The 14,242-nt window shown below is 36.4% G+C and overlaps 1 protein-coding gene across 1 annotated transcript; it reads right to left on the reverse strand.

The window, feature by feature from the left end:
* Positions 1 to 3,439: 3,439 nt before the first annotated feature.
* Positions 3,440 to 7,090, reverse strand: LOC129270358 (uncharacterized). Its single transcript, XM_054907751.2, has one exon. It carries the CDS (start codon positions 7,073 to 7,075, stop codon positions 6,353 to 6,355), a length of 723 nt encoding a protein of 240 aa, XP_054763726.2. The 5' UTR covers positions 7,076 to 7,090; the 3' UTR covers positions 3,440 to 6,352.
* Positions 7,091 to 14,242: the final 7,152 nt, after the last annotated feature.

Below are 14,242 nucleotides of genomic sequence, written 5' to 3' on the forward strand. Positions count from 1 at the left end.
ATTACAATGGAGACACATCATTTACACGTGTATGAAAAAATGAAAGAATTATGATTTCATTAATAACATAACATTGTGGAGCGTTGTGGCCCAGTGGATTAGTCTCTGGACTTTGAAACAGAGGGTCGTGGGTTCGAATCCCAGCCATGGCGTAATATCCTTCAGCAAGAAACTGATCCACAATGTGCTGCACTCAACCCAGGTGAGGTAAATGGGTACCGGTAGGAAGTAATTCCTCAAGAAGCTGTGTGCGCTGTGAACGCCTAGCTTAGCCGTGTAATATAGGAGCGCCTTGAGCACCTAACAAGGTGGATATGTGCGCAATATAAATACCCTATATTATAATTGTTATAAGAAAAAGGAAAGTGTGGAGGTGACATCTTCACCCCACCTAATAAATAATTCAAGACGATGTGCATATGACTGTTTTCACAAAATATTGATTAACTTTTAAATTCAATTACTTCGTTATTCGTTATCCGATTTTGATAAAATTGTCAGCATTGCCTTCTGTGAATGTTAACTCTACTTACTTAAATATAAATATTTTCAGTCCGGACCATCCCTTTAATCACCTATCCACCACTTTCTAAATGCAAAAGAACTAATCTGGTCTCTATAACCACGCCTCTTTTATAAAATAGAGTGAGCATAGTCTCGGTGTTAGTTTATCTCACTTCTTTTATAGTGAGATTAGCATCTTTTTCGAGTGAAAATATGTATAGTTCACTCCAGAAGGAGCTATAATGCACTGAACAAGGATATACAGAAATAGACCACTCGCCAGTGGCACCTCCCATTTATGTTTAAATGATATTTCCTTCCTCTTGAGATTATTTACATTTCAAGAAATAAGTAAAAAAAGTCATAATATTCTATATTTGTATAAAATGAAAACATAAACTCAGTACACATATAATATCATTCTCAACATTGAATAAACTTATGTCATTACATCAATATTTTTGAAGCATTAGATCATACGTGAATATCTTTTAAATCATAATTCCCAATGGGAGAATTAATAAGAGAATTAAAGGAAGGTGTTTATAATTATGATACAAGCCCCATGCATTTTGACCACCTTCTCAGGGCGATTGGAGGTATAGTGCCATCTACGTTACGAAATAAAAATTTCGGTTCCGCCGTGGACATTGCAAACGAGTATCATTCTAATGACAAAATCTAACCTTATGGTTCAAATAAATTTAAAAAAAATGTACCATTAATGGAGAAATAAAATGGACTTTGTATCGATTATGTTACTGGTATAGGTCTATTGTTCAAATAAAGTATACTTTTCAACTTACCGGATTATTTTGGCTCCCATTCACATCTAATCCTGAATAAAAATATCGAGAATCCAAATGTTTGTAGATACAATATTGGCATGACAAGTGTGTGTATAAATTGCAGATGAATGTAATTTAGATGGAATCGAGAAGCCGCTTACCCCAGACATTTGCTCTGGGTTTTATTTCGTCTAAGATGTAGGGTTAGAGTTAGGTTTTGGGTCAGTTTTTACTATGTTCTTTTGTCCCCATTACAATTTCGTAATATGTTCACATAATTATGTATCATGTTTATTCTTAGTTCTTTAAGTATATTTGATATTGTATTTGTTTAGGTTTTATAAGGAAATTTTGCAGACTGTAAATTCATTGTATTTTGTACTTCAAAAAACTTTGTACTTTTGTATTATGTGCACGGAAAATAATCTTTGATATTGAACTATAGTTCTTTTTCTTAATTTGATTCCATAAAAATTACATATATATAGAAAAGTCCAGTATCAGCTACGCCACAAAATGGTTCTGCTGTGAATTCCTATCATCATCATAATCATTCGTGACTAAATTTCTTAATGCCTGAAAGAACGGAAAAAATAAGTTGTATTAACGATACATGAACCATGAAGGCCGATGGTAAGTGCATTAAGCAGGATGTAATTATTGTATCAGAGGAAAGAAAGGGATTAAGGAAGACAGAAGAGAAAAGATAGAGGAACTAGAGGAAGCGATTATATAGGAAGAATGACTCATTCTTTAATTCAACAAGCTAATTAATAAATCAATCAGTCAATTAATCAATAAATCAATCAACCAACAATCAATTGTATTAGCAGTCAATCATTAAATCAATCAACCATCATCATTAAAAAAATATCGTCAATCAATCAAACCAACCAATAATCAGCAACTAATTAAGCAATCAAATCAATCAAATTGCTCGCTTGCTCGATCAGTCAATCAAAAAAAATCAATAATCAAACCAACCAATCTAAAACCTATTAAGAAATCGATCAATCAAGTTAATCGATGAATAACAAAGTCAGTCCGTCAATAACAATCAATGAATCAATCAACAAATCATGCAATCAATCAGTCAGTCAATCAATCAATCAACAAATCATGCAATCAATCTGTCACTATATCAGTCAATCAAATCAAATCAAATCAATCAATCAATCAATCAATTACTCAATCATTTAATCAATTAACCAACCAATCAAGCTATCACCCACTTACTCATCATGGGGAAGTCTTTGAAATCATTATGATCCAGGTCAATCGTCATCACATCATGGAAGATTTACCCTTTCATAAACCCAATTTTGCGGCTAATAGCAGCATAATTTGGTCGTAAAATCGGAGGAGGACCAGAGTTATCCGCATTATTTTGATGCTGCAATTATCCGCATAATAGCGGCATCGGGACCAGATTTTAACTTTATGAACGCATTTCCAAAGTAATGCGGATAATTGCCATGGTGCGGTCACAAGGTCACCCTTTTCCAACACAACCGCATCGGAGGGGGTGTTTGCGGTTGCCATGACGATTATCCGCCTTTTTCAGGACGGGCGCTCGTAAAAATAGTGCGGATTATTTTCGGAGTTTGTGAACGCAATTTTTATTGAATTATCCGCATTACTCTTAGGCGGCTAATTGGAGGATGGGTTTATGAAAGGGGTATTAGATCTGGTTTATTTTCATAAACCCAACTCTGTGAAATCATGAAAACCTAGCTGAAAAGTGACCACACTGGAGATAAGCACCGACACAGATAAGCACATCTGGGGCAGTGTATTATAATTGTTCGGAATAAAGACTCGACATTTGGGTGGACTACCATGAATGTTTTGTCAGTTTCTCAGTGATTTTTACCAGAATTATTTGATACAGTCATAGTTTTTTTTATTGATACATAGAGACACTTTGGAAGTAATTTTACTGGATTTTGTTGGAACTAATTTTTATATCGTTACTACAACTGGCAATTATCACTAATACTTTCAGTTATTCCTCATTCAATCATACCTATATACATGTGCATACATTAATTAATTCCGTCATTAATGCATTAATTCACAACCAATTCATTCATTCATTTCTCATCTAAAATTTAAATTATCCCAATAAACTGGCAACTACAAATATCTTTCGTCTCGTACTTGAGATTTAATCAAAACCTTTATTCAATAACTCAAGCTGTACAAGTAACATGGATTCGTACAACACGAACACATATCGTTCACATATCCTTCAAATTTCAATAATACATCAAAAGCGTTCCATAAAGAATTTAATACAGTACATCACGTTTGGAAAAAAACATTATTTTCCTCTCTCAATAATCTGTCTCTTTGAAATTTCAAATTAAAGCTACTCGATTTCGATCCAACGCGCCACCTTCATCACATTGTGATCACTTTTTTTTACGAAACTGCGTGACTTACGTAACTTAACGAACCATTCTCTCCACAAAAGGGAACAGTGTTCTCCATTATGTACAATCTCTAAAAATATACCTCTGTACCAAAAACATTCGCATATATACACCACTGTCGTTGAGTTTCACAACTCGAAAACAATCTCGGAAGCCTTTCCTTATTCATTTAAAAGAAGCTCATAATTGTAAATAAAGAAATAATGTTATGCTTAAATTATTTTTCTTCGTCAAGTTGGGATGACCCTCTTTTCCCTTTCACACATTTGGCCAATCAGAAAACTCTGTTTCCATGTCTCACTGTCACTTTGCATTATTTAAAAAAAGGCACTTTACAACATACTTCCTCCAAAAAATGAGACAATAAACTACATCAATTCTATTATGAAAGGAAATAGAAAGTCACATTAAACATGTAAAAAGGAGATAAGAAATATATCGTCTCTCATGTTTGGGAGAAAAAAGTATATAAAGACTCGGAGAAAAATCTAAAAAAATGTAGGAGAAAGAGGAAGAGATTTAGAAAAGAGAGGAAGAAGTAGGAGAAAATTAGGCAAGATACATCTTTAAACATATCAAATTACAACGTTCATAACTTCATATTGAATAATTTCATTAACAAATTCACATTATCTTAAAGTTAGTTAAGTACTGACTGACACGGTTAAAATATATAGTGAATATTTGCTTCAATAATCAACTTGGTCTGGTTTCTACTATTAAAATTTTCACGAGAGAACCAGAAAAAGTAAAAATACGATAATGAAATGAAAGTTATACGTCTTCTAATCAACACCGTGAACATAGTGGAATCGATGGAATGCTCTTTTAAATTACAGAAATTAACAGCTTTCCACAACGGACAGGAATATTGTTAAACAAGACAAAGGCATAATTAAATCTACTTAATTACATTCAGGTCTACACTAACTTGACATGGCCAATTATTATCTCAGCATAGGACAGACAACATTTAAGTCGTAAAATGTTGTTTCATTACATTTTTGGTGACACAACAAATTCATTGTGCATTCAAACGCCCCTGCATGTGTTTTGTATTCAGATTGTAACAATAATCATGCCGATATTAATTATGTAGTGGAGTAATGTCGAATATTAAAACAAAGGTCATAATCTATATTTTCGAGAGATAGGCCATCTACTTTGTTAGATTTGAATTGACTGAGAGAGTCAAAGTTATAAAATACGACCCAAGAACTGATCTACAAAGAAATACAATCCACAAAGAATAAAAATCAACTCCATATTAATGAATTTTTTTTTTACCATAGTAACGCTTTCATTAACGAATACGTCCACTCTCGGAAATCAATTGAACCATTCATTACCATGATCACGTCACCTTTTTGATAATGAAAATTTAACAAAATATTACCTGTGAAAATTTACAAAGTTTATTTTGTTTTCACTTTTCAGAGAACAATTATGAACAAAATACTAATCGACATTTCACTCCAAACGATTGTACCATCAAGTCACCTTCGGAGTGAAAAGTAATGTTTATCGTAAAATAGACGGCAGTAAGTCTGTACTTTCCTCTCCCATGGGAATTAAAATAAAGACAACCGAGTTTTCATGGAGTTTGCTAAAAATATATAAAGTGTCATTCACTCTGGGGACTGGTGCAGAAATGATTGCAATCAAAGTAGTAATTATTGTATAAAAAAGAAGGTCTAATTATCAAGAGTGTAAAACTAAAATTAATTAATTAACGTCTTGACCTCATGTATATTATCTGAAAACCCAACATTTTCATTATTTTTGTTCTGTTTTAAACCTAGCTCATCCCGTGCAAATTTTCCAAAAGAAACCATAAAAGAAAAGAAAAACCCAATAACAACAATGAAAGCCATATAAATGCAATCAGGTATCATCCTGAAATGCATATAAAAACAAAATATTATGGAGAATATACTTTGTGGACGAAAAAGTTAATACTAAAGTTTCATGACATTTCATACACGGAAAAACAGATAAAAGACAAATGTTTTTGGTGTGTTCTTTTTAAAAGCTTATCAAGTAATCTTTGTACAACATGTACACAGTATTTCCTATTACGAGACAGTGTAGTGAAATATCTTGTGCTGATGTTCACAACGTTCTACTTGGCACCTTACCATGCTTACAGTCATTTTCCCGTTGAAAACAAGAGTTGCTTCCGCCAACGGCGTAGAATAACAGTCAAAACTTCTACGTGTTGGCATTCAAGAAGTAATGCCTAGCTCGAAATCCAGGGTCCATTGTGAGGTCAGCATGATACTGCTCCCATAACTTCTGCATCCTTACATCCTGGAACCTAGGAGATATTTGAATTGTACATGGTCTGTCAACCAAGAGTACAAGAAAGGAATTGTTCCCTGGTACACGCCAAAAAGCTGGCTCATCAGTCATGTTGAACATGTTGTTGAAACTACTCGACGAACTATCTGAGATTGACCAGTTGTCCGCGATGACAGGAACAACGACCCTCTGGCCGAAATTCACCTCAGAGTTCACTTCGAAAAAGGACCTTGACATACGGTTTCATCATCATCTGAGTTCCAACAGTCGCACCTTTACCATACAAAGGAATCTTGCATTCTCGCAATGCCACGTGACCTTGAGCTACGAGCTACACCAACCGTTGCTACTTTGGCCAGATACCGATGAAGGTGATTCGCATTCCCTGAAGAAACCCGTTGGCATGTTTCCTTCCCGGATAGCTACCGTCACATCTCCGACGGTCACATCCGTTACGGTCACCTGAAGGTTTTCCTCGACGGAGTTGCGGTATTTCCGCAGAAGTGCAAACTTGCCCTGTTTCAAGCTACCTACCGACGGCGTCGGAGAAACAGCGACGGGGCTGATTGGTGATGCCATCGACCTGAATGGATCAGTGGTCGGTGTTGTCGGTAGGGATGCTGACGTAGGGGTAGCTGCACAAGGTGTAGGAAGGCTGCCAGCGATCGGAGAGTTGGCATCGCGGCAGTTGCCGAATTGCTGTTGACGCTGCACCTGCAAAAGATGGCTACTTTCATTCTGGTGATCGCGTAAAAACAGAGTTTTTGGTTTCTTGAGAACCTTCAGGTCATGTTCGCGGTTGGACACTATTGGGTAGTTGCCGTTGGCATCTTTGAAGTGATTTTTCTCATCGACACCTGCCAAGCTCGTGATGACCTTTTCTGGCTGATTGGTATTTTGTTCTTCAGTATTTGTCTTTGGTTTGCTTGCTTCGTGTTCTTTGTTCTGAGTCAGTTCGGTGAGAAGGCGATATTGTCGTTCCTTTGAGTACAGGTCGTTGGTTTTCCGCCATGTTTTCAATTCCTGCAAGGAAAAAAAAAGAGACATAGACGGTAACAATTTATCACTTTGTCCATAAAACTTTGAACAATGGCATTTTATCTCTTCTTCTGCCAATGTATGCAGCCACACTGTCGTTTGATTTTGGCTGCTATTTGATATTTTCAAGGAGTAATGCCACAACAAAGCCAAGATCTACATAAGCCACATGAATTTAATAAAATCTGAATGAGATAAAATTTCCTTGGCATGTTTAATTCAATCGCAAGGCATCATTCCACATTCTCTTAACGGCGGATGAGAGACAAAACTACAGGGGCTCGAAGACACTTGGCCAAATTCAAAATGTCACTTAACGTCACCGACTGATTACTCATTCTCAATTCTCACTTATTAATAAAGAGAGAAGGAGAAAATATCGAATCCTTGCCAGCCAAAGATCACCTTAAAACAAATCGTGCGCCAAGAAGCCTTGATGTAATTGGCAAGATGCCAAATGTGGAAGTTTGTCAAATCCAAGTTTAAGATGCAAAATGCTTTATTGTGTGTTCCATTTCCTCTATGTTCAGCAGTTTGACAAATGACAAATGCGATTCGTTTTTTTAGATATATATTTTTTCCCGATTCTGCATTTCTTACGACGGTTGAATGTAGCAATTTGATATTGAGAAAAACACCTTTTGTTGAATTATTGCTCTCGATTGATGCAGAGAGCAAATCTATTTGTTGATTGCTAGGTTTTTAGGAACAAATCAGGCACACATTTTTAGTTACTTTCAGTGGCGTACAAATGACGGGCTTGGTGCAAAAAAAAACAATGACCAAGAAGAAAAATGAAAGAAGGAGAGAAGGTTGAGATATGATATTTTTTTCTTCTAAATATTATGTCCAAAATAATCTATCACGAAATTTGATTTTTGTAGTAAAAATCTCGATGTTATCTGTCATATCTCGCCCCCTCAAAATCTTTGGAACATTACGCCCATGGTTACTATCAACTATAAGCAGGTAAAACGTGTTATTATGATTATACCAGGAGTAATGTTCATAAAATCATTTTGTGATGGTCGTCATTTGGACCCAGATTCTCTAAGACAAACTCTTCCTTTTTTTAAATGGCAAATTTGATTTATTCAAGAGGCCTATCACAATTCAATTTATCCTCCAGCTAGTGAGAGCCTCTTTTAATATTGACTGGAAATAACGTGATAAAAAGTGACAACATTATCGCGATTATGCCATATCAGACATGTAGGCTACTCGATCAAGGAAAAGTAAAGGGGGGTATACACTATAAAAGGAAGTTTCATTTCCACGGGTCGCGTTACTCATAATCAGTTGTTTACGTTATGAGTGAGGTGGTGCAAAATGATCCCTTTACGCCCTGCAACGGCTTCCGATCGCCCCATGTTTTGACTGCGAATATTTCATATCTCTACAGTCAACATGGGGTGAAGATGGCATATTGACTTTGAGGAAAGAGGCTCTTCGCCGTGAGGATCTAGAAAAATCTCACTCGGGTCAACATGCAATGCATCCTCGCAAGTCATGTTTAATATCCAGAGCTCATTTCAAATTCCGTAGCGAGCTACTCATCGTTCACCGGACACAAAATAAACATTGAACCTGCTTTCAATGAAACTTGAGCAGACAGTTGGCGTGGATATGGAATATGGACTGAATAGAATAAAAACAGTTAGTCTCATGGTTATTATAGGTTTTATGAATGTAACATTCAATTAAATAGTATTTTCCTAAAATGTCTTGAGAAGAACCCCAAGAACATTATTGGTATCTTACAAACGCTTTGGTTCAAACATGGACCTACTAAGAAAGGGTCCACGTTTCAAAGTATAAATCTGCAATTTCCCTCAACTTGCCAAGGTTTTGGTGACTAGGGAGAGGAGGGGGGCAATATCCAGGGAATTGTAAAAGGGCACATTTCTTTTGATGTCATTCTGACCTTTGACCTTTACATTCTATAGCGTGAAAGCCAGGCGGTATACTTGGATTATTGGCTCAAAGTCAAGAGTCGTGTGTGGCAAATAAACTCATTATCAATATCACTTCCATACCAGCAAAATACCCATAGAAAGTACAAATTGACGGTTTCACCACGGCCAGAAAACAAAAAAAATAATAAAAAGTGTAACAAAAACATAAAATATTGGTTATCTGTTTTAATACCAAGGAGTTGTCAACACCTTCGGAAACGGGAATTACATTCACGAGAATAGTGGAGTAATATCATGAATGCGATCACATATAAAGAGACCTCAAGCGGCGAGAAATGCAAAAGAGCCGAAATATTTTGTCGGAATATTTTGCATGATACTATTATACTAAATACAATCAATGAAATTTTTGATGGAATAAAAAATAAAGTACAATAAACCACGAGAAAACAAAATGTGTACAATGTTTGGAAACCAGATGTTCTTTACATAACGGCCTTGTACATGACCTTCGGATGGAGAAATCATGAAATTGCAAACAAAAACCCACAAACAATGGCATGTCAGTGTGAATGTCAGTAACATTTTATGCTGACGTGATGTGAAAGACACGCTAAATATTATATGGCCAGTATGTGGCACACATAATATTTAGGCCTGCAGTTCAGACTTCCAGACTTCAAAGAAAGGTAAAACGAACAGTAGGCCCCATCTCTGTGTAACCTGTCAGTCCGGCTTAAAATCATATGTTTAGGGGGGGACCCAAGATTTACCAAGCACAAAAGAGGGTCCATAAAGACAACCCACACTAAAAAAAAACTATCATTCCTGACGGGAAACATTTTGCGCGATTTTTTGACAGCCCCCCTCCCGGGCGTCCCCAAAGTACTGAAAAGCGCCCCTGAATATGCGATTACCAAAAAGGGGCACTTTAAATGAAAAACTTATCATCTTTCATAAACATTATTTTTTTCCCTAAAAACAGTCTGAAATTTTAGAAGTACTAAAACGGAGGGCGCATGCCCTTTCCACCCTCCAACCCTTGATCCATACCAGATTATTTTGAATGGAAAACGAAACTGCATGGTATCGTTGACGTAGGCCTATTGAAGGATTAATAAAACACTTCTCGGAAAACAATTCAATTGACATTTCGCATTTCATCTTTTTTCAAAGAAAATCTACACTTATATTCGATATGAAAGAATGAAAATATCAAGTAAATTGTAACATCATCTATTATCACATGAGGTATGATTTTGCCAATAAGTCCCCCGTGGTATTATCGGTTTCCATCAAACCATGGATGATAAAAAAGGTCTGATTTCATTCAGGGGCGGACCCGGTGAATTTGGTTCGGGGGTGTGACCCAAAGGGCACCAAGCACTCTCTTCACAATGTTCAGATGATTACATACCCATCCTCTCTCTTTTCTTCCGTGTCTTTCGTTGTATTCTACTGTTATTCCCACTTTCCCCCTTTTTTAATTGAAAAAATAATGGAGGTGTCGCCCCATGACCCCTAAAGCACAGCCTCTGATTTCATTCAAGCGTGTTCTATTAAAATAATTATCATTTCTCATGAACGACCCATGCACGGAGTCCACAAAGTAAGAAACGTGAAAATGAAACGAATAGAAGCATGGAGTACAATAATTCAATGTTTTTATGACAATGCTATTGGTTTACATTTCCAGATAAAACGATGACCCGTTTGACCTTGTTATAGGCTGTCACACGCAAGACCTAAATCACAGCGAGGTAAGCAAATAGCAAGCAGTATAAAATCATGTAACTGTATGTAATTTGTACAACAATAGGACTTGTGGTCATGCTGTTATTGACAAAAGAAGGTTTTGGGGGAACAAATTCAGAAATATGGGGAAAATCAAACCGAAATAAGTTTGTGTCGATCGAACGAAGGGAATAAAATGTCGGTGTCAACATACGATTTTTTTTATATGGCGATAAAACATTTTGTGAAATTTCATAAAGAGTTTGATGGATATTTTTTTTCTTATCACCCCATCCCTATATTCACGCCCCTGTTTTTACCCTTAACGAAATATCCTGCCCACAATCTCATTGTATCTCTTTTCATTATATTCCCTGCTCCTCCCACACCCAGCTTCTCCATGTGATCCATCTTCTGATATCATCCATCTTTCTCCTTCTCTCTTATCGTTACTTCCTCTCTCTTGCTGTTACTCCCCTTCTTTCTCAATTCCTCCTCTCATTCCCTCATTCTTTTACCCTCTCTCCCCCTCTATTGCTCTTTCTTATCTCTCCCCGTTCCTCCTACATTCATTTTCAATTATCCATCACATATTTTCATTCTTCTCTCTCCCGTTCCTTTCCATATCTCTCTCTCTACCTCCCTCAACTCCCATCCCGTGTCTCTTTTCATCATACACCCAGCAATTCTCAAGGGCCTAGACATGAGAGAAGAAAGTCATTACCGTGGTGGCTGCTGATGGCACATCAACCTCTAAAAATAACCCCCGTCTCAACACTTTCACTCGACGGTTCCCCTTATTGCTTTGCATCCTTCCAGCTCACCTTACGGGGGTATAGGCTAAATGGTGTTTAAACGGTTTTGGCATGTTCCTCGTTTCCAATATCACATAATACTAGTATAAATCAGGTGATAAAAACATCATGAATATGTTCATAAGCATCATCATAATGTGAAATTCCTTCACGGTATCATTTTGGGATAACAATATGTTTACATACGTCGATGGATAATATTTCAATAAGTTACTTATTAAACCATAAAACAAACTTTCATTTTTCATTTCATATGATGAGTAGGCCGGAGCGGCAATCAACTGACCATGTTTGTAAGATTTTTTTTTTCAATGTAGGCCTATTTGATTCTGATGCAGATTATGCTATCGAGCTGGGATAGAATTTAAAGGAGAATGAAACTCTTGGAGCAAGTTAGCTTTTGTGAAAGCAGAAAAATCAAAAAATAAGATCAACAAAAGTTTGAGTAAAATAGGACTAGCAATAAAAGAGTTATGAGCATTTGAATGTCGAGATCACTAATGCTATGAAGATCCTCCCATTGGCAATGCGACCAAGATCTGTGATGTCACACACGTACAACTCTCCCATTTGGACACTGAAAATATACCCCAAAACATTTCTTTTTGCTCATTCTAATCATATGACAAACGATTCATCAATGATATAATGTTGTGAAACCTCTGTACTTGTCATCTCATAAAGAGAACACCTCACCTTGTGATAGACTCTATAAAAGTGAGAATATAAGTGAAATAAGTACTAAAGTAATGAGGGAGTTGTACGTGTGTGATATCACAGATCTTGGTCGCATTGCCGATGGGAGGATCTACATGGCACTAGTGATCTCAATATTCAAATGCTCATTACTTTCTTATTATTCATTCAATCTTCCTCAAACTTTCAACAATGTGTTCCTTTGATTTTTCTCTTTGATATGGATTCAGCTGGTTTCAAGGGTTTCATTCTCCTTTAAATGCTGTTGTAATATACTAAACTTATTGTGAGGTTTAACGTTACACTTTGTGAAATGCCCCCCCCCCCCCTCCCCCAAAAGAGGAAAGAATGGATAGAATGATTACATTGGCCGATGTGCTTTAATTTCACTCTGAATCCACTATGTGGTTGATACATGAATGATTTCTGTAGGGAAACATGCACTACATTTCCATGCTGAAATAAAGATAATTTCCGTGTTAACACCGATAATTAAAACATTTATTCATGTAAAACCGTTCACTGTATGTACGCGGAATGGGGGGGGGGGGGGGGAGGAGGTTATTAATTCAGCCTCGGACTTTTTCAGTAACCATGTACAAAACGTGATAATTGTTGTTTTATTTTCATGCACCCCCCTCACCATTCGCAATCTCGATTTACAATCGATTGGATGACTGAACTTCAATTTCCACACAAATTCTTACGTCATACACTACGCGTGAACCGTGTAAAATGATCCTATTTTCAATATATGCACAGACGACGGGGTGCAAAATTTTGCTTGCGTACTTTCGTCTGCGTAGAAGGTTCTATGAATTTGGAACCGATACAACATATAAATTCCCTGGTTCCTATCAAAGAAGGCGAATCAATGATTAAAAAAAGAGTTTTTTGACCAATAGAGGGAAATTTAGTTTTTTCCATTCTAGAAAGAAACTTCACTGAACCCAACAATGGACCATAAGGACATGTGTGTAGGTGTGTGTGGGTGAGGCAGGGTGTGTGTAATACCAAATTATTTATCATGGGCGGTGTCAGATATAGAACGAACGAGGTGGGCGTTGATTACATAACAGTATGCGTGGAAAGGTATTGCCTTGAACAAGGGCGTGGTCGATCTCTTTTGCCTACAAAAATAATTTAAGTTGACGAGATAACAGATGCATATTAGTTGAAGACTTTAGAAAAAAAAAAAAAACAACTACATTTTCCGAATTCCGACAAATGGGGATTTCTGTACATGTGATTATGGAAATATTATGTACATTTCTGAAATCTTGACACTCTCTAAATTTAAAATATCGAGAAAAAATAAACAGCCGAAAAAAACAGTGACAAATATATTTTGATCTACAAAGCCAAGCTCGATATCCATAAAGGCGCACCTACGTCTTTGCTGAAGAAATATTTCATAAATGTTTGGTAAAAAAGGAAACTTAAATAATGGCACAACTTTCTAATTTTACCCTTGATTTTGATGAAAATTGCATCGACATTCTTCATCATTCTCTGTTATTTTATTCAAATGAACTTCTTGTGGGGACTTAAAGTGACCGCCAATCATTAACAAACACTAAGATCCAACACCAATAAGAAGAACGACGACCATGATAAGCAAGGCTCTCTTTTCATTATCAAGTTGACATATTCATCATGTTCTTAAGTCAATATGATTATGATAGCATGCCTTCATTACAAAACATTAAGCATGCATGCACGAATACAACTCCCCGCGCTTTATAAGTCCAACGATGACATAGGCTGAATCATAGTGATCAATATAATATCCATGACAAATCGAAAGATCTGTATTGTCATGTCATGTTTGCTCACATAAAATCCAGATAATATATTAATGGGTTATCTATGTAGTAGGGATAAACTGAGTCATCAAACACGGAGATTGGTCTATGACAAAAGATATGAACAAATTTATGGAAACATCGCGTGATCTTTGCCTTGACATTTTAAGCAACATCGTGGTTAGAATGAAGTAGTCATCGCGCTGGAGT

This window comes from Lytechinus pictus, chromosome 10 (assembly GCF_037042905.1).
Source record: "Lytechinus pictus isolate F3 Inbred chromosome 10, Lp3.0, whole genome shotgun sequence".
Lineage (NCBI taxonomy): Eukaryota > Metazoa > Echinodermata > Echinoidea > Temnopleuroida > Toxopneustidae > Lytechinus > Lytechinus pictus.